Below are 27,544 nucleotides of genomic sequence, written 5' to 3'. Positions count from 1 at the left end.
GGGGGTTGTGGACTACCTGGCCGGCGAGAATGGCAGAGGCTCCGTTAACAGTGCCCCCAAACTCTTTCCCTTACATGAGGCTGCTTCCAGCTGCTCCCATACCGACCCCTCCCCCACTGCCTATTTCCTGACCATTGCAATATTCGCTGTCCAGGAGTAAATTAAAAGGTTGGGAAGAGCCAGCCCTCTGCCCCCGACCTCGCTCCAGCAGCACCTTCTTCACCCGCAGGGTTCTACCCGCCCACACACATCCTGAAATCACCGCGTTCACTTTCTTAAAAAACGCCTTGGGAATAAAAATCAGGAGGCTCTGAAACACTAACAAGAACCTCGGGAGGACAATCGTCTTTACCGCCTGAACCCCCCCCCCCTCCGCCAATGCGCATCCCACCTCTACCAACTGTGGTGAATCATAATCCTAGTAATTCACACTGTGTTATATTGTATGTGTTGTGTCTCTGTAAGCTCGGCAGTTGCGCAGCTCTGCCCATAGGGGGAGATGAGGAGTTTGTACTGGGCTCCACCCTTGGCTCCGCCCATGGCTCCTCCCACTAACTGGAAGTATAAAGATCTGCAGTTGTGAGCCTGCTGCCAGTTCATCTCGTCGCAGGCAGGCTCAGTTGTAAGACTATTAAAACCACTGTTCACTTCCAACCACGTGTCCTGTGAATTGATGGTCACATCACCAACCAAGCCAAATTTAACTTGCGCAACTGCTCCCACCCCCATGCCATCTGAATGCCCAAGTACTGAAAGCTGCCTTCCACCAGCTCAAACGGCATTTTACTAATCTCTTCTCCTGCCCCCTCATCTGGATCGGAAAGACCTCCCTCTTCCCCATGTTCGATTTATACCCCAGAAACAGGCCAAATTCATCTCATCCCCGTAATCCCCCCCAGTACCTCACATCGGGTCTGGAATGTACAGCAACAGATTTTCCGCATAAAGTGAGACTCTGTGCTTCACCCACCCAGTACCATCACCTGCCAGCCCCTCGACACTCTCAAGGCCATCGCCAGTAGTTCTATAGCCAAGGCAAAGAGCATTGGGGAGAGTGGACATCTCTGCCTTATCCCCTGATGCAGTCTAAAATAGTCCGAGTTCACCCGGTTTGTCCGCACACTCGCCACCGGTGCCTGGTACAGCAGCCAGACTCAGCCCACAAAACCCCACCTAAATCACCCCAGAACCTCCCACATATAATCCCACTCCACCCGTTCGAAGGCCTTGTCTGCAACCACCACTTCCACATACTGGCCCTCGGGTGGGGGGGCATCATTATCACATTTAATAATCTTCTAATGTTGGCTGCCAGATGCCTCCCCTTCACAAACCCTGTTTGATCCTCCCCCATCATCCCTGGCACACAGTCCTTAATTCTCGTGGCCGTGATCTTGGCCAATAGCTTGGCATCCACGATCAACAAAGAGATCGGCCGATAGGACCCGCACTGCTCCGGATCTTCATCCTGTTTTAAAAGTCAAGGAGACCAAGGCCTGCGATAACGTCGGGGGGGAGCACCCCCCCCCCCCCCCCCCCCCCCCCCCCCCCCCCACTCCCTGGCCTTGTTAAATTACGCCCTCACCAACAAGGTCCCCAGGACCGCCAAAAACCGTCTATAAAACTCCACTGGGTATCTGGGCTCGGGGTCTTGCCCAACTGCATCGCTTCAAGATTCTCCACCAGCCCAATGGGGGGGGGGGCCAGTCTCTCCACCACCAAGTCCTCCTCCACCCTCAGGAACTCCAACCCCCCTAAAAACCGCCTCATCCCCTCCACCCCGGATGGGTCTTCCAACTCATACAGCCTACTGTAAAAATCCCTAAACATCACATTCACCCCCAGCGGGTCCAGGACCATGTTTGCCCCGCCCCCATCCTTCACTTTCCTGATCTTTCTCACTGCCTCCTGTTCCCTCAATTGATGCGCCAACATCCTGCTTGCTGCCCAACCGCTTTCCCCATAGATAAAAGCCCAAACTCTATCTGGAGTTTATCCCACTCCTTCAATAGCCCCGCCTCCAGGGCCTCCGAATACCTCCTGTCCACCTGGACAATCTCCTCCACTAGCCTCTCTATCTCCCCCTCACTACTCCCACAACGTGGCCTTCAAAACTTCTCCGTGTCGTTCAGCTCCACATATCCCCAAATGGCCACCCTCACTTGCTCACAAACCTCCTCGTCAAACAAAAGCCCCACATCCAGCCTCCACAGTGGGCGCTGGCCCCCTCCCCTGTTTACCTGCAAGTCCACGCAATGCAGCTCATGATCCAACACAACAATTGCTGAATACGCCACATCAACGACCCCTGCCAGCAGCGTCCTGTCTAGCACAAAAAAAGCAGGCCCACCCTCGGATGCCCACCGTCATTGACCCTCCTCATACCACATCGTAAAAGCCCCTCTCCTGTCAGCAGTTCCCCACCCACCACACAATAACAACACAACCCCATCAACACGCTAACCACCTGCCCACACCCGACTCCACTTCCGTGAAGTAGCCTGCCCAGCTAGCTTGGTAGCCCCTGCCCATGGCGCCTAGTATCCTACTGGGTAGCTGATTTTCTCAACCCCCCCACCCTCTCAAACATTATCCCAGTGCAAAAAAAACAATACTAACCCAAACACAAAGAAAACATCAACCCACCATCCCCCACAAAGAAAAAACACAGGCCAATGGCCCCAAAAGAATACAGAACAAACCCAAATAACAGAAAGCAAGCATCTCCTCAAACATTCAATGTACTCCTTCTCCTGCCAGTCCACTGTCTCTGACAAATTCCATCGCCTCCTCCGGCATCCCAAAGTACAGCTCGCGACCCTTATAGGTTATCCACAGACACGCCGGGTATAGCATACAAAATTTCATCCCCTTCTTGAAAAGGGCCGCTTTCACCTTGTTAAAGCCCAGTCTCCTCTTGGCCAGCTCTGCGCCCAGGTCCTGATACACGCAAAGCTCACGCCCTCCCAGGTACAACGTCTCGTCTGTCTGGCCCACCTCAGGATCCGCTCCTTGTCCAGGAACCAATGCAGGCGCACCACCATCGCCCTCGGCAGCTCGTTCCCCTGCGGCTTCTTCATTAGCGCCCTGTGCACTCGGTCCACTTCAAAGTCCCCCTCTCCCAGCAACTTCCTGAACATCCGAGCCACGTATGCGCCAGCGTCCGCTAAACAATTCTCAAATTCTGCCTACGGGACCGGTTCTCCAAATCCTCCACCTTCTGCAGCCAACTCTGATTATCCCGTATCACCCCCGTATCACCCCCAACTTGGCCGCCATCGAGGCAAACTGCTCCTCGTGCTCCCCCACTGACTACTCCACCTTCTAGATCGCTTGGCTCTGGACCTCCAGCCTCGTGTCCAACCGCTCGATCCCCGCCTTTATCGAATCCAACACCTTCGCCAGGTCCTCCATATTCTCCTTCCTCTGCAGGGCGAACTTCTCGTTCAGGAAGCCCACCAGCTGCTCAGTCGACCATTGAGGCCGGTCCCTGACCCTCCGCCATCCTCTCCTGTGTCGCAGGTACAGCTTCAACTCGCTCCAACTGCTCCTTTCATTTTAGACCACTCCTGGTCCTCAAATGCATCCACCGGGGGATCCACCCCTCCTGCACTTTTTTTCAACATATCCACCCGTTAGCCGAGGAAAAGGTCCAAAAATACCACCTCGAACGGGAGCCACCCACTCACACCATGGCCGCCACCAGAACTCCACTCTTTCCTGGTTAAATGCAAATTACTGCGAATGCTAGAATCAAACAACAACAGTAAATACTGGACAATCCCGGCTCTGACAGCATCTGTGGAGAGAGAGAAGGAGCTAACGTTTCGAGTCTAGGTGACTATTTGTCAAAGCCTAGTTAAACTTGGGTGCTGTTTACTAAAGTATACTAAACAAAAGTAGTATTTAAAAACCAATTTGGGCAATAGTTTTGAGTTTAAATTGTTGAGCTTTTATATTAAGGGGTTGTAGCTTCTGAGCTCCCCAGTGCCGGAATGAAGGGTTACCCCAAAGATGCACTGGGTAATCCCTCTCGGAACTTTACAGGTAAGGGTTTGTACCACAATTGCACATCATTGGAGAAATACGATTTAAATTGCTAACTTTGTCTGGTTCCACGAGGGCTCCACAAATAGTTACTCAGAAAAAGTTAGAATTAAAACGGCTTCTAAATTCTGCATAACACCCAGTGTATTCCTCACGTGGGACACCTCTGACAACAACACCCCCCCCCCCCCCCCAAGGATTTCCCAATATCCTCCTTCGCAGTTGGCCGTGCCTTCCTTGAATCTGCCAGAGCTGGACTGCTTTAATGTAGACCCAAGCAGCTCCGGCAAGTTCCAGCGCAGTTTTCAAGAGCATGTAAATGCATATTAAATTCTTCTATTTCCAGCGGGCCACCTCTTTCCAACACTAGTCACAAGTTATGGCCTATTAGCTTGGGATGTTGTGAAGTGCCTAATCGAAGATGATGTACTATTCCTTGAGCTACTTACTGCTGAGCTTCGTTAGAGCATTGTAGTTGACCAGGACAGAGAGGGAGTGAAATGAAATGGCAAGCAACCGGATGCTTAAGATGACTTTCTCAGGGCAGCGCGGTGGCCTAGTGGTTAGCACAGCTGTCTCACGGCGCTGAGGTCCCAGGTTCGATCCCGGCTCTGGGTCACTGACAGTGTGGAGTTTGCACATTCTCCCCGTGTCTGCGTGGGTTTCGCCCCCACAACCCAAAAATGTGCAGAGTAGGTGGATTGGCCACACTAAATTGCCCCGGAATTGGAAAAAATTAATTGGGTAATCTAAATTTATTTTTAAAAAGATTACTTTCTTGCAGACCAAATAGAGATGTTCAGCAGCAGAGTGATCACCCAATCTGTATTTGGTCTCCTCAGTGTAGAGGGCAGCAAATACAGCATAATATGTTGCGAAAGTGCAAACAAGTTATAGATTCACCTAGGATGAGTGTCAAGGCCCTAGTCAGTGGAAGGGAGATGGTAAAATGGAAGGTGTTGCATCTCCTGTGCTTGCTTGATCAGACGTGTATCAAAAGCATAGTTTAGATTCACTAGTGTGATGCCAAAATAAGAAAATGTAGTTACGAGGCAGGATTGGATTACTAGACCTATTGCTTTTGGGGCAGAGAAGCCCCAGGTAATTTAATAGGCGGTTTTAAAAAATTTTAAAATCCTGAGCAATTAAATAGGGAATGACCTATTTCCTCCTGTCACGGAGTCGAGTAATGAAGGGAATCATCAAGTTAAGTGGCCACAGAAGTAACCAGGTGGATGAGCTGGAAACCAGCATACTGAATAAATATTTGGAGCAGATGATGATAAAGAACTGTGGGAAATAAAGCAGGGCAATAGGATATGTTGAGATTGCTAGTGCGAAGGGCTGGCAGACGCAATGAGTTGAATTTTCCCCTGGTTACTGAGAGCCCAATGTTGGGAGTATTTCCTGGTCCAAAGATGACAGCCGGGATTCTTCGATCCCGCGGGCAAGTTCTGGCGGTGGCATCAAAAGCGGTGCGAGCCACTCCGGTGTCCACGGGTCTCCAGGCCCAAGGTATTCACCTCTTCCCAGGGGGCTAGTACGGCGCCGGAGTGGTGTCCGCTGCTCCAGCCGGTGCACCATGGTCAGCGCGAGTTTGCACATGTGCATGGGTTCCTGTCTCCGTGCCGGCCCCCAGGCAACATGGCGGAGCCCTACAGGGGCCCGGCGCAGAGGAACATAGGCCCCCCCCAACGGAAATAGCCCAAACGCTGATCAGAAGGCCCCCCAGGACGGCCCCCGCAGCCAGAACTCCGAGGTCCTGCCGGGTAGGACCATACGTAACCTATGCCGGCGGAACTCGGCGGGCACATGGCCCGTCGAGGTGCGGAGAATCTCCCGGGGGGGGGCACTTTCAATGGCCCCCGACTGCCGGTGATCCCACGGGCGCCCGAGAATCGGTGCTGGAGAATCGGTGGGTCGGCGTCGGACTGGCATGGCAGTTCTCCGACCCGGCGGGGTATCGGAGAATCCCAGCAGACGTGTTTCAATAGCATGCCTGCTGACTTGATTTTACAGATTAATTGGCTACCTGCATGGTCATGATCCATTTAGGGATGACAGGTTACACGCAGACACAGGGTGGGCAATCGGAAGGACCAAAGGAAAGGGCAGACTGGCAACTACACTGAGAAAAGTGAGCACTGCCCAGGCAAACAGAGAGAGAAGGAACCACACGAGAGAGACACTCGCCTTGAAAATCCAAATGGCATACTATAAATGGCAGCCAGAAATATCTTGTGGTTATGTGTGCAGGGGAAATGGCTCAAAATACCTGTAAATGTGCTGCTAACAACTTTTCTGTTTATTTGTACATTAATCTGCGAGATTGTATGGTGCAGCACTGACTTTCCACCATGAAACTGACTCCGATGTGTTGCGAGGCTCCTGAAGCAGATGGCCTGTGCACCTTTTGTAAAATTCCATTGCAGGTCCATATTTGGAAATAATTACCCTTTTATTTTAGGTTTTATGACTTTTACTGCAACAAACCAAGAATAAACAACGATGACTAAACACTATTTTTTATCTGGAACGTATCCCTTGAACTGAAAATAGAACTTTGCCCTTTAACTTTTAACAAAATCAAATCAAAAATCTCTATTCCTGAAGTCAACACACAATTCTCCACGAACCAGTCCAAATTGATTCTTTACCCCCGAGGGTTTATTTCCATTCCTTTAATTTCCCAGGTGGGAAAACCTTTAACCCCAGAACTGTCTTTCGCTGTGGAGGTTCTCCGGTAGGAAAACCTTTAACCCCAGAACTGTCTTTCGCTGTGGAGGTTCTCCGAGCAATTCTTCCTTTAACTTGAGCAAGGTGAATCTTGCAGTCTTGTCTTCAAACCTCATGGATTTGGTCCTTCCAATCTGAGCGCAAAGTCCCATCATATTTATGTGTGGTGGGGAATACGATTTGCAGCCTTTATCAGCTCACTCTTTGATCTTGGCAGACTGATATATGAAATTCAGGGAAATACTTTACGAGAACCTTGGGCGCGATTCTCCGCAAATGCGGCGAGTCGTAAAGGCTGCCGTGAAACTGGCCGTGTTTCACGGCAGCCTCCGCGCCCCCTCCCGGGACCCGATTCTCCCCCCCCCCCGGGCGGGGCTAGCAGCGGGGCCCCGTGAGGCATGGCATCGCGGCCTTAGCGACCGTTGCTAAGTCCGCGCGCCAAGCGTCACGACGGCTCCAACCCACGCATGCGCGGATGATGTCATCACGCAGACGCGTCAAACCCGCGCATGCGTGGGCCGACATGCCTCCCCGCGGGTATCGGACCCGCTGCCCGCGATCGGTGCCCAACGATCGCAGGCCCATGCCACCCTTGGCACGGCCGTGGTGCGGCCGTGCCAATCGGTGCCATGGTTGTACGGGACGGGCACTTTGCGGCCGTTTTCACGAACGCTGAAAGCAGGTGTGATCGCGGCCGTGAAAACGGCTGTAAACTCCGCGGTATTCGGCCCATCGGCCTGCAGAGAATCGCTGTTTGCCGTAAAAAACGGCGAGCAGCGATTCGTGTCGGGGGGCGGCCGCAGGGGGGGGGGGGGGGGGAGAATAGCGGGAGGCCGTGAAAATTGTCGGGAAGGCCCTCCTGCTATTCTCCGACCCGTCGTGGGCAGCAGAGAATCGCGCCCCTTAAGTCTGATCATCCAATGGCTTACTAGGCATCCTTCACCTCTCAAAGCCCATCTCCAAGACGTGAATTACATCGTAAGAAGTCTTACAACACCAGGTTAAAGTCCAACAGGTTTGTTTCAAACACGAGCTTTCGGAGCACGGCTCCTTCTTCAGGTGAATGGAAAGGCTTGTTCCAGAAATGTTTATATAGACACAGTCAGAGATGCCCCGGAATGCGAGCACCTGCAGGCAATCAAATCATCAAAGATGCAGAGAGAGAGGTAACTCCAGGTTAAAGAGGTGTGAATTGTCCCAAGCCAGTTCAGTCGGTAGGCCTCTGCAAGTCCAGGCTTGTTGGTGGGGGCCGAATGTAATGCGACATGAATCCCAGATCCCGGTTGAGTCCGCATTCATGCGTGCGGAACTATGCCACCTACATGCACATCAAGAACAGGAAGCTTGAGAAACTTGGCATCACCACCAGCAGCAATCAAGCTTCTCCCAGTACAACAGTCGAAAACAATACAGGGAAATCCATTGTCAACTTGTCAGACTACACCCTTCAACCAGACGAAATCGAAGTCCTCAGCAGAGGGCTCAATTTCTGCACCACCACCAAAATGGACCCCATCAGTCTCGCGGCAGATACGGAGGAATTCATCAGGCGAATGAGGCTCCGGGAATTCTTCCACAGACCCCAAGAGGCCGACAGCGAACCCAGGGACACGACCAATGAACCGGAACAGCAGACCGCGAGATCTGCAGTGCAGCAACCGAAAAGGAAAGAGTCAAATTGGACCCCTCCGGAAGGCCGCTGCCCTAGACTCGACATGTATGCTCAAGCCGTCAGAAGTCGTGTCAATGCCAGATTCATCACTCGCAATCACAAGGCAGCCTCAAACGTCACCCAAGCACAACGCAACGCCATCCGCACTCTCAAGACCAACCGCAACATCGTCATCAAACCAGCAGACAAAGGAGGGGCCACCGTCATACTGAACAGAACAGACTACTGCAAAGAAGTATACCGACAACTCGACAACCAGGAACACTACAGGCAGTTACCCGCAGATCCAACCAAGGAACACATCCGCCAACTCAGCAGACTGATCAAGACCTTAGATCCAGACCTTCAGAACACCCTACGTGCTCTCATCCCACGTAATCCCCGCATTGGAGATCTCTACTGCCTCCCGAAAATACACAAGGCCAACACACCAGGCCGTCCTATCGTTTCAGGCAATGGGACCCTGTGTGAGAACCTCTCTGGCCACATCGAGGGCATCTTGAAACCCATCGTACAAGGTACACCCAGCTTCTGTCGCGACACGACGGACTTCCTACAGAAACTCAGCACCCATGGACCAGTTGAACCAGGAACATTCCTCGTCACAATGGATGTCTCGGCACTCTACACCAGCATCCCCCATGACGACGGCATTGCTGCAACAGCCTCAGTCCTCAACACCGACAACTGCCAATCTCCAGACGCAATTCTGCAACTCATCCGTTTCATTCTAGACCACAACGTCTTCACCTTCGACAACAAATTCTTCATCCAGACGCACGGAACAGCCATGGGGACCAAATTTGCACCTCAATATGCCAACATCTTCATGCACAAGTTTGAACAGGACTTCCTCACCACACAGGACTTTCAACCGATGCTATACACCAGATACATCGATGACATTTTTTTCCTTTGGACCCACGGCGAGACATCACTGAAACGACTACACGATGACATCAATAAGTTCCATCCCACCATCAAACTCACCATGGACTATTCTCCAAATTCAGTTCCATTCTTGGACACACTCGTCTCCATCAAGGACGGTCACCTCAGCACCTCGCTTTACCGCAAGCCCACAGATAATCTCACGATGCTCCACTTCTCCAGCTTTCGCCCGAAACACATTAAAGAAGCCATCCCCTATGGACAAGCCCTCCGTATACACAGGATCTGCTCAGACAAGGAGGAGCGCAACAGACACCTACAGATGCTGAAAGATGCCCTCGTACGAACGGGATATGGCGCTCGACTCATTGATCGACAGTTCCACCGCGCCACAGCAAAAAACCGCACCGACCTCCTCAGAAGACAAACACGGGACACCACTGACAGAGTACCCTTCGTCGTCCAGTACTTTCCTGGGGCGGAGAAACTACGACATCTTCTTCGCAGCCTCCAACACATCATCAGCGAGGATGGACATCTTGCCAAGGTCATCCCCACACCCCCACTACTGGCCTTCAAACAACCGCGCAACCTCAAACAAACCATTGTTTGCAGCAAATTACCCAGCCTTCAGAACAGCAACCACAACACCACAAAACCCTGCCAGGGTAATCTCTGCAAGACATGCCAGATCATCGACATGGACACCACCATTACACGTGGAAACACCACCCACCAGGTACGCGGCGCATACTCGTGCGACTCGACCAATGTAGTCTACCTCATACGCTGCAGGAAAGGATGTCCCGAAGCGTGGTACATTGGCGAGACCATGCAGACACTGCGACAACGAATAAACGGGCATCGTGCGACTATCAACAGGCAGGACTGTTCCCTTCCAGTTGGGGAACACTTCAGCAGTCAAGGACATTCAGCCTCTGATCTCCGGGTCAGCATTCTACAAGGAGGCCTTCAGGAGACGCGACAACGCAAAATTGCTGAGCAAAAACTTATAGCTAAGTTCCGCACGCATGAATGCGGACTCAACCGGGATCTGGGATTCATGTCGCATTACATTCGGCCCCCACCAACAAGCCTGGATTTGCAGAGGCCTACCGACTGAACTGGCTTGGGACAATTCACACCTCTTTAACCTGGAGTTACCTCTCTCTCTGCATCTTTGATGATTTGATTGCCTGCAGGTGCTCGCATTCCGGGGCATCTCTGACTGTGTCTATATAAACATTTCTGGAACAAGCCTTTCCATTCACCTGAAGAAGGAGCCGTGCTCCGAAAGCTCGTGTTTGAAACAAACCTGTTGGACTTTAACCTGGTGTTGTAAGACTTCTTACTGTGCTCACCCCAGTCCAACGCCGGCATCTCCACATCGTGAATTACATCAGCTATGTATCCAGGTAGACATGCTGGTTAGCTATTATTTACTCGGTTCAAAACTCCCAGATGGGTAGCTGTTGTCGCTGGAAGCCTTACTCTGGAAATAGCATACAGAGACTGGAACATGTTGGGAGCTGATCCAATGCACTGCATTTTAAGTTTCCATGCCCCTCTCCTTGCCTCAACAGACCTGGTAAACGTCTGGTGAATGGATCAAATAGTTTCATTTTGTACTGTAAACCTTTAAGGTTCTAAATTGGTTATAGCATCTTCCCAATGAATGTGGTTTGCAGTTGATGTACTGCACACTGCTGGTATAACGATGTGCTATTCTAGCTATATGATACTACAATGATGAGAACCTTGACCATAGCCACTGATTTTGCACCATTAGATTAGTTTTTCATGTATGTTTTATTACTAAAGCAAATGATAACTATAGCCTGCAATTATAGCCAAACTGAATTGTTAAAGTCACTACATTAATCAATCTAGCTCTGCATCCAGGCCTCCCTTTGTTTTCAGATAAAATTTGATTAGTGCGATTATCTAATTATAAACATTTACAATTAAAGCATTTGTTTGAATCCTCAGTATCCTTTTTTTTAAAAGCTATTTCAATATGCCACGCACTGACTGAGAAATTTGAGGAGTTGGAATACCAGAAGGTTGGCAGCAAGAGAAATGGTCAGGGAGTGACAGAGGCCGCTCCAAAATAATGCTAATCCAATCATTTGGCGATTGCCCATAACTTCCTGGTTCCCCAGCAGTGTATTTAGGAGGTACCGCAATGATGTACTGGGGAATCCCTCTAGGAGGTTCCCACTTTAGAGTTTACCCGGCAATTGGCCAAAAGTACTGAATTCCCCTGGATAATTGTGCTGGGCTGGGAGTCATCTGATAAAAGCAATTTAAATCACTAACGTTGAGTGGTTCTGCCACTTTTACCCTGATAGTTACTCTGAAAGAGTTGGAGGGTAAAGAATCGCTTCTAACTCCAGAGTAACTATGTTTAAAAAAAACAGACTCCGTCTCTCATGGGACACTTCCCACACACCCGACAACCCCCAGCCCCCATTGTCTGAATTACTTACCTTTTCATTGTCCCTTTAAACACCTCCTTTACGGCAGCTACTAACACCCTATCTGGGGGCACACTTTGCTGCTCCTGTCTCACCCAGCCTGAGTGAACAAGGTTGGGGGAGACGGGGGCTTTGGAATCCCAGTGTGGGCAAGACCCTCGAGAGTGGCAATCCTCTGGAGATTGCAACTGTGAGGAAGTTATGGGCCTGTATGTCAGGCCCAGCACAAAACTACTTTAAAATGAAACTCAGAACATTAAGCGGGAATATGAGTCACATTAAAAGACCGACATTAAAGTGAAATGAGTGAAAACTGAGAATTACTTTATTAGGAATGGGTTTGGGACAGTCAATCTCCTTCAACAGAGGGCAAGAAAGAAAATGAGGTTTAATTATCTAATTAGGCTGGATATCACACCAATTGGTGAATGTAAACTACAGATGCTGACAAACTGAATTATAAACAGAAAATGCTGGGCATACTGTCTGGCAACATGGATGGAAAGAGCGGGTTGGTGACCATTTGCCAGATGTAACAAATTAAGGCAGCACGGAGGAAGGAAAAGAAGTTGGGAAAGGGGAGGGAAGAATAAAAGGGTGGAAGAAGCAGGAGTGAAGAAATTATCATCAAGTTCATTAACAGTTGAAGACTGTGATCTGGTGCTCCCTGTCTCTTTTTAATGCCTTCCTGGAGCTGACTTCTGAATGACCACAACCACCCTCCATAATGACAATCCATTGAAATATATTTCAATTTTAAGAGTGCTGAGAGGATGCCTCCATCATGCGGTTCCCTCTCTATCTCTTACCTGCATTGCCAGTCTGTAGCATTCTCAGTGCTGGAGGGATTCTTATTGGCCTCCCAGTGTCAGGAGTCTACCTGACATCCTTAATTGGACAGCAAAGAAGTCCTATGTTAGTGGTCATGAGCAGAATTGGATCCTGAACCCAAATGTAAAATCCAGCCTGATGAGGGACCTTTGATGAGTAAGATGAGGGACCTTTGCTCTATCTCTGGACTTTGTTATATCTGACTGAGTGGTTGACAGCGGGATGGAAACTTGTTTATTTCCTTAGTATTGATCTCCTCACCCTTGCTAGTCAGGAACAGTTGCCAAAAATATGTTACTAGAAGTCAACTGCACCCGCAAGCCACATCAAATTTTTTTTAAAATATAGTATTTGTCAGAATTTCTGTTTGGCCATTACAAATTTTGTAAAAAGGAAAGCTGAACACACAGCATGAATGAATATGTCCCAATCTGTTGCAGAGTTGATCTTGCAAGCTAGGCTCTGTGGTTATCAGCTTCCAGTCCAACGTGTCACTATAGGCATATACCTGCAAGTACTACCCATAGCTAAAACTCTGGCTTTGTTCCTTTCACGGTTCGGATCATTTGTTCCTCTGAAAGTGATACTGCAGTGCATTATTTCCTGTTGGTCAGCTACATAGAACACAGTGGCTATGCTCTTTTTAGCACCATGCATAAACCTGTCGCATAATATTTGGTAGAGGGAAGCTGCAGTTTTATGTCGCAAAGGACACAGCAAATTCCAAAGCCAGTGTTGCATGTGTGTGAACAAGTAATGATACTTTAAAGGATGCAATAACAGTCTCAACGTGTGATCTCAACCAATCTTTTATCTCTAAATTACAGAAACCTTGATAATAATGCCAAAAATGTCAATATCTGATCAATAGGTATGAATAGTAATCATGCAGGATTTAATCCAATTTTCGATGCCTTGTGTACATGATTTTTGAAGTAATTGCCTGAATTTAGTGTTTGTTTGTTCTCATCAGCACTGCTCAGACTGTGAAGAAAAGAAACCAGCCCTCCATTTCTGTTTGGACTGCAATAAGTGGCTGTGCAGTACATGCTCAGAAGAACATGTGCATGGGAAGGATACAAAGCATCATAAGTTGTCCACCCCAGAGCATAATGGAGGTAAGCTATTACACAGCTCTTAAGCAAGGAACTGATCATGCATTTGAGGAAGTGATATAGATTCGACAAGAGAATTGGCAGTCCTGCCAGCAAAATGACCAAAGGACGTGGATGGAAAATTGGTATATAGCAGTAGTGAAGAAGGGAGTACTGCTGCTGTGTTTTAGGATAAGGTTTGAAGTGGGAATAATTTAATGGAAACTTGGGTAAGGCATGTTTTGTGCTGACACTGGATATCAAACTTTACAAAATATTCATTTGAACCTTTTACTGATTTTTTTTTTTGCTAGTCAGAACAATAAAGAAAACACACATTCCTGCATTTTCTCCTCGCATTTAACCGAACCAAAATATACATCTAAATGTTTAAAATGTAGGTTATGGTCCAGATGTGAATGATGCTGGCAAGGCTAAATCCATTATACTGACAGGGTAATTCCCCAGTTGCCTGAAAAAGTTGAACTGCTAGTGTGAGTTGGAAAATTCCACTTATCCTTTAATTGCATATTTCTACTGAATACAGGGATTGAAAGTGAATGATGGATCTGAACTGGTATAAATTTTAACATTTAATTTACTTTAGCAACTGGATTGCTTAAATTATGCAGCTGTCAATGAATTTGAAAAATCTTTATTTATCTGAATTAATATCTGATGGGTTGTGGGGGTGAGACCCATGCAGACATAGGGAGAATGTGCAAACTCCACACAGACTATGACCTGAGGCCGAGATCAAACCCGGGTCCTCGGCGCCATGAGGCAGCAGTGCTAACCACTGCGCCACCGTGCCGAGGCATTCCCTAAATGAAAAAAAGAGACGTTTGTATATTTATATGATTTTACGGATGAGAGTATAGACTGATGGGACAATAATTGGGTGGACTGGATTTGTCTTTCCTTTTGTAGACACGTCGGGGGTGATTCTCCGATGTGTGTGTGTGTGTGTGTGTGTGTGTGTGTGTGTGTGTGTGTGTGTGTGTGTCCTATATTGACTTAGTGCTAGGGGCGTGGATGGGACATAGTTTGTAAGAGGGCTTCCAGGAGGCCTTCGTGAAACAGTATGTGGATAGTCCACCTAAGGATTAGGCCATATCGGACCTGGTATTGGGACCAGCCAGGTGGTCGACGTTTCAGTGGGGGAGCACTCGGGTGAAGGTTCTAAATTGGGGAAGGTTAATGACAGCAATAGTAGGCAGGATCTGAAGAATGTAGTTTGGGGGCATATATTTGAGGGCAAATCAACATCTGGCATGTGGGAAGCTTTCAAGTGTTAAGTTGACAGGAATTTAGGGCTGGCATGTTCCTGTGAGGATGAAGGATAAGTATGGCAAGTTTCACGAACCTTGGTTAATGAGAGATATGAGCCTAGTCAAAAAGAAAAAGGGCAAGGAGGTAGGCCCACTCAAGGATAGGGGAAGGAATCTATGCGTGGAGCAAGAGGAAATGGGCGATGTATTAAATGAATCCTTTACGTCAGTATTCACCAAAGAGAAGGACTTGGTGGATGATGAGTCTTGGGAAGGGTGTGTAGATAGTTTGGGTCATGTTGAGATCAAAAAGGAGGTGGCATTCGGGGTCTTGAGAAACATTAAGGTAGACCAATCTCCAGGGTCTGATGGGATATACCCCAGAATACTGAGAGAGGCAAGGAAGAAAATTGCTGGGGCCTTGAGAGAAATCTTTGTATCCTCACTGGCTTCAGGGGAGGTCCCAGTGGGTTGGAGACTAGCCAATGTTGTTCCTTTGTTGAAGAAGGTTATCAAGGATAATCCAGGTAATTACAGGCCTTACGTCAGTGGTAGGGAAATTATTGGAGAGGATTCTTTGGGACAGGATTTACTCCCACTTGGAAATAAGTTGCCATATTAGCGAGAGTCAATGTGGTTTTGTCAAGGGGAAGTCGTGTCGCCGTGTCTCACTAACTTGATCAAGTTTTTTGTGGAAGTGACGAAAATGATTGATGAAGGTAGGGCAGTGGATGTTGTCTACATGGACTTCAGTAAGGCTCTGACAAGGTCCCTCATGGCAGACTGGTACAGAAAGTGAAGTTACACGGGATCAGAGATGAGCTGGCAAGATGGATACAGAGCTGGCTTGGTCATAGAAAACAGAGGGTAGCAGTGGAAGGGTGTGTTTCTGGATGGAGGGCTGTGACCTTTGCTGTTTGTAATATATATAAACGATTTGGAAGAAAATGTGACTGGTTTGATTCGTACGTTTGTGACCAAACAACGTTTGGTGGAATTATGGAGAGCGATGAGGACCATCAGTGGATACAGTAGGCTAAAGAGCGGTTTAATCTGGACAAATGTGAGGTAATGCATTTTGGAAGTTCTAATACAGATGGGAAATATACAGTAAATGATAGGCAGAGGGATCTGGGTGTACTGGCACACAGATCACTAAGTGGCAAAGCATGTGGAAAAGGTAGTCAAGAAGGCACAGGGCATGCTTACCTTCATCGGCCGAGGCATTGTTTAAATACTGGCAAGTCATGTTGCAGCTCTATAGAACCTTCGTTAGGCTGCACTTGGAATATAGTGTTCAATTCTGGACCAGGATTCTCTGAAAACACGGCTAAGTGTTGATGCCAGCGTAAACACTGGAGTGTTTCACGCCAGCCCTCTTGGCCCAGCGATTCTGTTGCCGACAGGGGGCCAGCACGGCGTTGGAGTGCTCTGCGCTGCTTCAGCTGCCATACGCAGCCCTTCATTGCTCAAGAAGGCGGAGCCACACAGCGGGCCGGCACGGAAGAAGGTAGCGCCCCCCCCCCCGCGCGAATCGTGTGCGCCCGCCGATCGGTAACCCCTGATCTGGAGGGCCTCCCGGACTCTGATTTCCCCCCAATCCTCCCACCAGGACAGCCACCGCGGCCGCGGGCCTGAGCTCCCACCGGGTGGAACCATGTCCACCGGCCAAGTTCCTGGCAGGAACTTGGCCGGTGGACCGCGGAGAATCGCCATGGGGGCCTCTTCCATCGGCCCCCAACCAATGCCGTGTCGATTGCGTGCGTGTGGCTGGCAGCAATTCTCCGGTCGCCAGTGTCATGGGCTGTCTCGGTGTCAGTGCCGATTCTCCGAGGCAGTGCAAGCGCGGAGAATTCCATCCCTGGTCTCCACACTACCAGAAGGATGTAGGTTCTTGGTACAGAAAAGATTTACCAGGATGTTGCCTGGTCTGGAGTGCATTAGCTATGAGGAGAGATCGGAGAAACTTGGTTTGTTCTCACTGGAGCGACATAGGTTGACAGGCGACCTGATAGACGTCTGCAAGGTTATGAGAGGCATGGACTGAGTGCACAATAAGAAGCTTTTTCCCAGGGTGGAAGTGTCAATTACTAGGGGGCATAGGTTTAAGGTGTATGGGGCAAGATTTGAATGAGATGTATGAGGCAAGTTGTTTCACACAGAAGGTGGTGGGAGCCTGGAACTCACTGCCGGGGGACGTACTGGAAGCAGATATGATGGCATCTTGACATGAAGAGGATGGAAATAGAGGGAAATGGTTCCGAGAAGCGTAGTGGGGTTTAGTTTAGACAGGTGATGTACCATCAATGACCACGAGACGAAATGGTGAAACTATTGAGGCTTTATTGCACCAGATGTTAAGCCTACTGCAGCTGGAACTAGAATGGAGACAGCGCAGGAGAGTATGCACTTTTATACAGCGCCTGCTGGGAGGAGCCAGCAGGCTGGGATTTACTGTATTAACTGTAGTACAGTGGCAGTACCGTAATACACGTAGTGTATGACCAGTAGTGTTTAACACAACAGGCAGCATGATTGGTGCAGGCTTGGAGGGCCGAAGGGCCTGTTCCTGTGCTGTAATTGTCTTGTTCTTTGATAGAGTAGGGGATAAAAAAGGAGGGGGTGTAGCATTAATGGCTAAAGAATCCGTTCCAGTTGTGAGAAGGGATGATATACTAAACAGGTCAACAAACCAGGCTTTATGGGTTGAGCTTAGAAATACAAAAAGGGCAGTCACCCTACTGGGAGTAAACTACAGACCCCACAAATAGTCAAAGGGCGATAGAAGAGCAAATATGTAGGTAAGTTTCTGTCTGTGAGAATAATAATAATATAATCTTTATTAGTGTCACAAGTAGGCTTACATTAACACTGCAATGAAGTTACTGTGAAAATACCCTAGTCGCCACACTCCAGCACCTATTCGGGTATACTGTGGGAGAATTCAGAATGCCCAATTCACCTAACAAGCACGTCTTTCTGGACTTGAGTGAATAAACCGGAGCACCCGGAGGAAAACCACGCAGACACGGGGAGAATTTTCAGACTCCGCACAGTCAGTGACCCAAGCCGGGAATCAAACACAGGTTCCTGGCGCTGAGAAGCAACAGTGCTAACCACTGTGTTCCGTGCTGAACAATAGGGCAATAATAGTACGAGACTTTAACTATCACAATATCAATTCGGATTCAAACAATATAAAGGGAACTGAGGGAGAAAAATTCATGCAGTGTGTCCAGGAAAATTAGTGACTAAACCAACAAGAGTAGATGCAATTCTTATCTCGTTTTGGGGAACGAAGAAGGACAAGTGGTGAAATGACAGTTGGAGACCATATTGGGGATAGTGATCACAATTCAGTTAGATTTTGAATTCCCATGGAAAAGGACAGAGATAAAGCAGGAGTAAAAATTTTGAATTGTGGTTGGGGGACAGCGACAAAGTTTGCAGAAATGAGAAGGTACTTAGCTGAGGTGGACTGGGCAGCACTGATCGAGGATAAATCAGTGGAGAACCAGTGGATACGCTAAAAAGCGAGATGCTAAATGTACGGTAGACATGCCCCCTCCACAAATTAAGAGTGGTATTGCCAGATCGAGATCCCCTCCCCTCCCCCACCTCCCCGTTTGTCCACAGGAATACAGGGGATGATCAAACAGAAAAAGAAAGCGTAGAATAGGTACAAAGGACTAAGCACTGCAGATAGTTTAGATGAGTATAGGAAGTGCAGGAACGAAGTAATAAAGGAAATAAGTAAATCAAAGGCCATGAAAAAAGATTAGTTAAAGAAAACCCAAAGGTGTTCTACCAATATATATATTTTTAAACGTGTTTTATTACAAACATGTATCAAAGCATGTTACAGCAAATAAACACCACGGGAAACACACTTCCCAACAATCAAACTATACAGTCGTCTGTACAGATTTTTCCCCTTTTTCACCCCCTCCCCATCACCCATCCCCCTGCGACGAATAGCTCCTCAAACACCGGTCACAAACACCCCACCTTTTATCGAACTCCCCTGCTGAGCCCCTTAACTCATACTTCTCTAACCGCAGGAAGCCGTACAGATTACCCAACCATGCCATTACCCCCGGTGGCGATGCCTACCGCCACTCCAGCAAAATGCACCGCCATGCAATCAGAGAGGCAAAGGCCACAATATCGGCCTTCCTCCTCTCCATGACCTCCGGCTTCTCTGAAACCCCAAATATTGCCATCAAAGGGTCCGGGTCCACCTCTTCCTCCACTATCCTGGCTAAGTCCGCGGACACTCCCGCCCAGAATCTTCCCAATTTTTCGCAACCACAAAATATGTGCGCGTGATTCGCTGGCCCCCGTCCACACAAGTCACACTCACCCCCTGAAAGAACCCGGTCATTCTAGTCCAAATCATATGCACCCTGGGCACCACCTTAAACTGTATCAGGCATATCCTTGCGCAAGAGGAGGTCCCGTTTACCCTTCGCAGTGCCTCACTCCATACTCCCAAATTGATCTCCATTCCCAAATCCGCTTTCCATTTTTCCTTGATCTTCACCACCGGCTCACCTCCCTGCTCCGCCAGCCACTTATATAGATTCCCAATTTTTCCCTCCCCTTCTACATCCGGATGCAGCAGTCGCTCCAGCAGGGTGTATCCCGGCAACCTTGGGAAACCCCTCCAGATCTTTTGTGTAAAGTCCCCAACCTGCAGATACCTGAACTCTCTACCCCTCAGCAGCTCTACCCTCTCCCTTAACTCCTCCAGACTGGCAAACCCTTCCTCCAAATAAAAATCCCTCACCTTGACCAACCCCACTTCCCTCCACCTCCTATATCTACTATCCATCACCCCCGGCTCAAACCCATGATTCTCGCACAGCGGCGTTAGAACCGACATTCTTTCCACCCTAAAATGCCTCCTCAGCTGATTCCATATCTTCACCGTGGACTGCACCACTGGGTTCCCTGAATACCTACTCGGAGCCATTTACAATGCTGCCATCACCATCGCTCTCAAATTAGACCCCTTACAAGATTCCTTCTCCATCCTAACCCACTCTATCCCTTCTCCTTCCCACCACCACCGCACCTTGTCCACATTCACCGCCCAATAATAATGAAGCAAGTTTGGGCAACGCCAACCCCCCTGCTGCCTCTGCCTCTGTAGCAGGGTCCTCGGCACCTTCCCCGCCCATACAAGGTCAGAAATGATTGTGTCGACTTTCTGAAAAAAGGCCTTTGGTATAAAGAGCGGGAGAGTCTGAAAGATAAACAAGAACCTCAGCAGAATATTCATTTTCACCACTTGGACCCTCCCCACCAACGTTAAGTGCAGTGTATCCCACCTCCTCAGATCCTCCCTCCTCCACCAACTTCGTTAAGTTCCACTTCTGGAGCCCTGTCCATTCCCTTGCTACCCGATTCCCCAAATACCTAAACCTATCCCTCGCTACTGTAAATGGCATCCCCCGTTTTGCCAATATATTAACGATAAAAGGTTAGTTAAGGAAAAAGTGGGACCTATCTGAGATGAAGAAGGGAACCTGTGTGTAGATGCAGAGGCTGTGGGAAAGGTTTTAAATTAATATTTTGTCTGTGTTTGCAAAGAAAATGGAAGATGCAGATAAATTAGTCCAGGAGGAACATTGGGCTATTGGATGGGATAATGATAGAGAGGAAGTACTCAAAGGGTTCGACTCCTGAGAAATTGACAAGTCGCCAGGGCTAGATGGATTGTTTCCGAGGGTACTGAAGGAGGTCAGGAAGGAGATAGCGGATGCTCTGAGGATGATTTTCCAATCCTCCCTAGATACAGGGGAGGTACCAGATGATTGAAGAAATGCCAATGTGGTTCCATTGTTTAAAAAGGAATCAAATGTAATGCCAAACAATTATAGGCTAGTTAGTCTTATGTTGGTGTTGGACAAATTAGTAGTATCAATCCTGAGAGATAGAATAAATTGTCATGGAGAAAGCATTGACTGCTCCGGGATAGTCAGCATGGATTTGTTTAAGGAAGTTCTTGCCTCACAAATTTGCTTAAATTCTTTGAGGAAGTGACAAGAAAGGTTGATGAGGATAGTGCAGTGGATGTTGTGGTACATGGAGTTTAGCAAGGCATTTGACAAGGTCCCACATGGCAGATTGATTAAAAAAAGTAAAAGCCAATGGGATACAGGGCAAACTGGGTAAAAAGTTGGCTAAGTAATGGTCGATGGCTGTCCTTTGTATTTCTAAGGTCAACTTTCATTAAGAATAATGATATTAATCCTTTCTGAATTACTGTATCTTATAACTTCTTAACTAGTTGGCTACTCTAAGGTCTTCTATCCCTTAGACTCCCTTGCTGATACCAGATGGGAACTAATCTATTTCAAACTATATTTCAAGTTATCATAGGGTCCCAAATCTACAAGGTAGGATTTTAACTCACTTACCACTCAAATGTCCTTTAAGGGTCGGGATCTGTTGAGGATGTATAGGTGAGTCTTTTGGAAAAACAACCATTTCGGGTTTAAATTCGGAATAAATCACTATTTCAGGTTCAGAATTAAAATGAAACTTATTTTTATTTGCTTTTACAAAATCTTGACAAATTCCTTTGTTTTTAAAGATTTCTTTTAATTGATCAGACTTCAGGAGCTCTCTTTAACAATTCTTCTCTCTTGCTAGCTTGTGGTTGTTCTTATTCTCCGGTCTTCCAGCATCTTCTGTTTCCCATGGGCTGGTGAGCTGACTCGATTTAATCTAAGAAACAATTCGAACCGAAGGGGACTGACACACTGGCGTTTCGAGACTTTATACTTGAATTTGCCTCTCCAGCGCAAGTCAATTATTTTTTTTATCTCGCATCTGGCTTAAGACTGATATACATTTAAAACCAATTGTAGCACTTTTTCCAAAATAGGTACGTCCTGTTCTCAGGATTGCCACTTTTACAAAGGATTTTTAAATTTTTTAACAACTGTTACGCTTCTTAAACTAATTGACAGCTATATCCTGTCTATTTCAGACACTCACAGTTTTCTCAAAACTGCTGTTTTTCTCAAACTTTTAACCTCTTCTGTGCTTGCTAGCTTCAAGCTTTTTTAAAAAGCGCTCTGACTTTCCCTTGTGTATATTCCTTTATCTATATTTTTATATGTTTCTTTTATTCTGTTTATTTTGTTCCAAACTGCATTCTCCTTTCCCATTTTCATTTACACCTTGGAAATGGAAAGTTGTTTCAAATTATGTACCACAGGGCTCGATGTTGGGACCCTTACTGTTGATTACGGCCTCAACCGGGACCTTGGATTCATGTCGTATTACATTCACTCACACACATACACACACACACCCCCCACCATCTGGCCTGGGCTTGCAAAATCCTACCAACTGTCCTGGTTTGAGACAATTCACACCTCTTTAACCTGGGATTACCCCTCTCTCTGGATCTATAAAGACTTAATTAGCTGCAAATGCTCGCATTCAGAGTATCGTCTTGCATCTTTGACTTTGTCTATATAAATGTTTCTGGAACCGACCTCTTCATTCACCTGAGGAAGGAGCAGTGCTCCGAAAGCTAGTGATTTGAAACAAACCTGTTGGACTTTAACCTGGTGTTGTAAGACTTCTTACTGTGCTCACCCCAGTCCAACGGCAGCATCTCCCCATCATTATATATTAATGTGAACGTGGGAGAAATTTGCAGACGATGCAAAGATTGGCTCAGTGGTGAACAGTGTACAGGATAGCTATAATCCAAAAAATGAAATCGATGGGTTGGTGGAGTGGACAATAAAGTGGCAGATGGAATTTCACTCCGAGAAGTGTGTGGTTATGCATTTAGGGAGGTCAAACAGTTCTAGGGAGTGCACAATAAATAGGAACATACTAAGGGAGATAGATGAAGTGAGAGATCTTGGCATACAAGCACACAGGTCCCTGAAGGTTACACTCCTGTATCATCTTTTATTACACTTCTTTGTGTTTTGATATACTCCTGAGTGTAATATGTGTTACTCAAACCTTGGTTGCTGATGAGGTTTTCTGAATCTCGATGAAGAAGACTCAAACTCGTCCAGTAGTAACAAAAGGTTTATTGAGTTACTATAACAATAACTGCGTGAGTTCTTTACTTTAACATTCATACTAGTGATAACGTCAACAGGATCTAACTACAGTAACTATGCTTAACTACACTAGCCACCTGAGCTAATCTTATACTCCTGTCCTGGTCACAGTGCACCTGAAAGAGAGAGAGAGGCACAATGCAGTTGCTTTTATACCCCTGTTGGTCCAGCCTTCTCGTGATTATCTCCAGTTCTCTACTGATTACACATTAACCCCTTATGTACATGCACATAGAGATCACTACAGTAGACAATGTTGTAAAGAAAGCATATGGAATGTTCTCCTGCATTGGCAGAGGTTTTAAATATAAAAGTAAAGATAAAATGTTGGAATTATATATTTTTTTTCTTTATTCGTTCATGGGATGTGGGCGCCACTGGCCAACATTTGTTGCCCTTCCCTGAGGACATTTAAGAGTCAACCACATTGCTGTGGGTCTGGAGTCACATGTAGGCCAGACCAGGTAAGGATGGCAGATTTCCTTCCTGAAAGGCATTGGTGAACCAGATGGATTTTTAACAACAATCGCAATAGTTTCATGGTCATCATTAGACATATGCCCTGGTGGGTTTCTAACCTATGCCCCCAAAGCATTACCCTGGGTCTCTGGATCAGTAGTCCAGTGACAATACCACTACGCCACTGTTTCCTGTATAAAACACTGGTGAGGCCACAACTGGAGTATTGTGTGCAGTCCTGGTCACCACATTGCTGGAAGAACGTATTTGATCTGGAGAGTGAAAACAATATTGTGACAGTTTGGCTTTTAATGCAGAATAATGCCAGCAGCACTGATTCAATTCCCCTACCGGCCTCCCCGAACAGGCACCGGAATGTGGCAACTAGGGGCTTTTCATAGTAACTTAATTGAAGCCTACTTGTGATAATAAGCGATTATATGGGGCTGGTTTAGCACAGTGGGCTAAACAGCTGACTTGCAATGCAGAACAAGGCAGCTGCGCGGGTTCAATTCTTGTACCGGCCTCCCCGAACAGGCGCCGGAATGTGACGACCAAGGGCTTTTTACAGTAACTTGATTGAAGCCTACATGTGACAATAAGCAATTATTATTATTAGGAGGTTTACAAGAATATTGTCAGGATTATGAATAGCTACGAGGAGAGATTGGATAGCGTGGGGTTATTTTCTTTGGAACAGAGAAGGCTGAGTGGTGACATAATTGAGGTGTACAAATTTATGAGGGGAAGAGATAGTGGACAGGATAAAATTGTTTCCTTTGGTGGAGAATTCTCGAACTGGGATGTAGATTCAAGATAAGTGGCAGAAGGTGCAGAGGGGACATGAGGAAGAACCTTTTTATGTCGAGGGTAGTGGGAGTCTGGAATTCACTGCCCTTGTTGGTGGTGGAGGCAGAGCCCCTAAACTCTTTTAAAACATACCTGGATCCGCACTTTTTAGTGCTGTAAGCTACAGGTATAGCCCGTGTGCAGGAAGGTGGGATTCGAAAGGGCACCTGGGTGACCCTAGCTAGCATGGACAAGATAGGTTAAATGGCTTCCTTTTATGCTTTAACTTTTCTACATGGTTCTCAGTTTGGGTTCTGCCAAGTCCACTCAACTCTTCATTACAACCTTGGTCCAAACATGGACTCCAGAGTTGACATCAAAGATACATTTGACTGAGTGTGGCATCTAGGATCCCTCGTGAAACTGGAGTCAATGGGAATTGTGGGGGGAACTCTCTGCTGGTTGGACTAATTTATGACTCAGATGGAGTCCAGGTCCATGTACTGCAAGACTTAGAGAACATTTGGGCTTCTACTGACAAGTCACAGATAACATTCATGCCACACAATGCCAGATGATGATCATCTCCAACAAAACAAAATCTAACCATCTCCCCATGCCATTCGGTGGCATTGTCATCACTCGCAAGTCGTCAAGGCACCATAGGGCCAGATGACTATAGACTGCTTTTCCCCTTTCATGGGAGAGTTGGCTGATGGTGATTTAACCTGAGGATCACCACACCTCAGGCGAGGGGCAAGGTTGAGAAGGGAGGGTCTTCATGAATAACCTGTATTCCCTGTATCATCACTGTATCCGCTACTATAAAGTGACCAGAAACTAAACTAGACCAGCTACATAAATACACTGACTACAAGAGCAAGTCAGAGGCTGAAAATTCAGCAGCAGGTAATTCATCTCCTGTCTCTCCAAACCCGCTCCAGCTTCTTCAAGTCACAAGTCAGGAGTGTGATGGAATACTCTCCACTTGCCTGATGAATGAAGCTCAAGCTCCAACTGCACTCAAGAAGTTTGACACCTTCCAAGACAAAGCAGTCTGCGGATTGGCACCCTATCCATCAGGGTGCATTCACTCTTGCCACCATCAACACACAGTAGCAGCAGTCTGTACAATCTACAAGAGGGATTATAATAACCCACCAAGCTCCTTCAACAGCACCTGCCAAATCTACTATCTGGAAGGACAAGGGCAGCAGATGCATGGGAACACCACCTGCAAATTTCCTTCCAAACCCCACACCTTCCTGGTGTCGAACTATATCACCATTCCTTCACTATCACTGGGTCAAAACTCCTGGAACACCCCAACCGCAGTGGTTGAAGAACGTGGCTCACCATCACCACCTTGAGGGCAATTCAGGTTTGGTAATAAATACTGACCTGGCCAGCAACATCTACATCCTGTGAAAGAATAAAAAGAACATGTTCAACTTGTTAATTAAATTAAGGTTAAACTGGTGATGATTTGCATGGCCCTTCACTAAACCATCCGAGCTTCTTGTATATCAGGGCCAACGTTCATTTTTTTAATGAAAATATAGAGGAATAGAAATTGCATCACATTTTGCACGTTTTCAGTGTTTGAAATTTGCATTATGGAATGAAGTTCAGAAGTGTTGTATTAATGCACCTGAAAAATATTCAAAGAGCATGCAGCACCATTTGATCTGGATACTCGAGAGGCATCCCCAGCAACAGGCTTCAACAAACACGGGCATCGTTTAGATATTTATAATCTGGGTCCCTTTTCTGAAATTGGTGTCTGTGTATGCCTGAATCATCACTTCCTTAACTTATCATAGCATGAGAATCTGAAGCAGCTTTCAGAAGAGCTATTTTAAAACAATTATCATCTGCTTTTGGTAAGTGGTCAGTTGTTTTATGGCACTGACGTGCTTCTGGGTCAAATTTTTGGCTGTTATATAATTTGTAGAGGGATACAAACTTTTTTTCCCCAGATTTTTCTTATTTAGAATTGCTGAATACAGAGCTTGCTGTTGATGCTCTGAAGTGAGTCGGAGAAGCAGCAGTACTGTAGGCAGCAAAGCTCTGCATCGGCTGCAGGAAGAGGTTGAAGGTGTCAAGAGTGCAGGAGGCTTTACAGCATCTGCGTACTCAAAAACAGCATTAAGGCGACTGTATTTTAGCAAGTAGACAGTCGCATATCTATGCTACTTGTATAGAGAATTGGAGCCCAGGTGGCAGTGAATTCTGCCGATTTTAAAAGTTTTTGCCCTTGCCGCCTCATAAACTACTTCTGGAGACACCAGCCAGGTTGCTGTGCACACAGAAATCTGGTAAGTCACTGTTGCATTGTTTGTGAGATATTAATGGTTTGTTCTATCCTCCCAATAGGAGGGGCAGTGGAATTTGCCCTCAATACTGGATCTTCAAGTCTCAGGGCATCCTAGGTTATGCACACTGTACATTAGGAAGGAGCTCTGTTTCTGAACAAGTTCTTCCATGCATTCAATGCTCAACTTGTATATGATGATGGACAGCCCAATTTTCTGGCTGTAACTGCGAGGCTTTCAGATTATTACTCCGATCCTCTATACCCTCTCTATTAAGAGATCAAAAAGGCTTTGCTTTGAAGATTCTAGAGCATGAAGGGGCGAGGTAGAAAGATGGAGCTGGAGGGAGTAGAAGTGGCGTAGTGAAATACAGTAGCTATAATGCAGCAAATTATTGACTTGGTATTTTTCTGACCTATCCCGTTCCTGTGCAAATCAGCAATGTACCGTCTTGTCATGTAACTGAGTCCTGTCGTCCAGAGTTATAGACGTTCAATCATTGAGCCTAACCAGGAAACAACAGGCCAGTCAGTCCTAACCTCAATGGTGGGGAATCTATTGGAAGCAATTCTGAGAGACAGAAAGAATCTACATTTGGAGAGACAGGGATTACTTAAGAACAGTCGACGTTAAGGGGTGGTCATGTCTGACCAACTGGATTGAATTTTTTCAAAGAGGTGACCAGGTGTGTAGATGAGGGCAATGCATTTGACATGGTCTATTTGGACTTGAGCAAGGCTTTTTATAAGGTTCCACATGGACACTGATAGCAAAGGTAAGAAAGAGCCCATGGGATGCAAGGAAATTTGGCAAACTGGATCCAGAATTGGCTGAGTGGCAGGAAACAGATAGTGATGATT

General features: G+C 47.1%; 1 protein-coding gene across 7 annotated transcripts in view; it reads left to right on the top strand.

The window, feature by feature from the left end:
- Positions 1-27,544, top strand: part of trim66 (tripartite motif containing 66) — a 407,144-nt gene that overhangs the window by 312,833 nt on the left and 66,767 nt on the right. For all 7 annotated transcript variants that reach the window (XM_038808134.1, XM_038808133.1, XM_038808136.1 and 4 more), the window contains one exon: positions 13,628-13,772. In XM_038808134.1, the coding sequence (XP_038664062.1) occupies positions 13,628-13,772 (145 nt within the window). The remainder of the gene's footprint in view (positions 1-13,627; positions 13,773-27,544) is intronic.

The sequence above is a fragment of the Scyliorhinus canicula genome, chromosome 9 (assembly GCF_902713615.1).
Source record: "Scyliorhinus canicula chromosome 9, sScyCan1.1, whole genome shotgun sequence".
In the NCBI taxonomy this organism is placed as follows: domain Eukaryota; kingdom Metazoa; phylum Chordata; class Chondrichthyes; order Carcharhiniformes; family Scyliorhinidae; genus Scyliorhinus; species Scyliorhinus canicula.
This window is presented reverse-complemented; position numbering and strand designations above follow the sequence as displayed.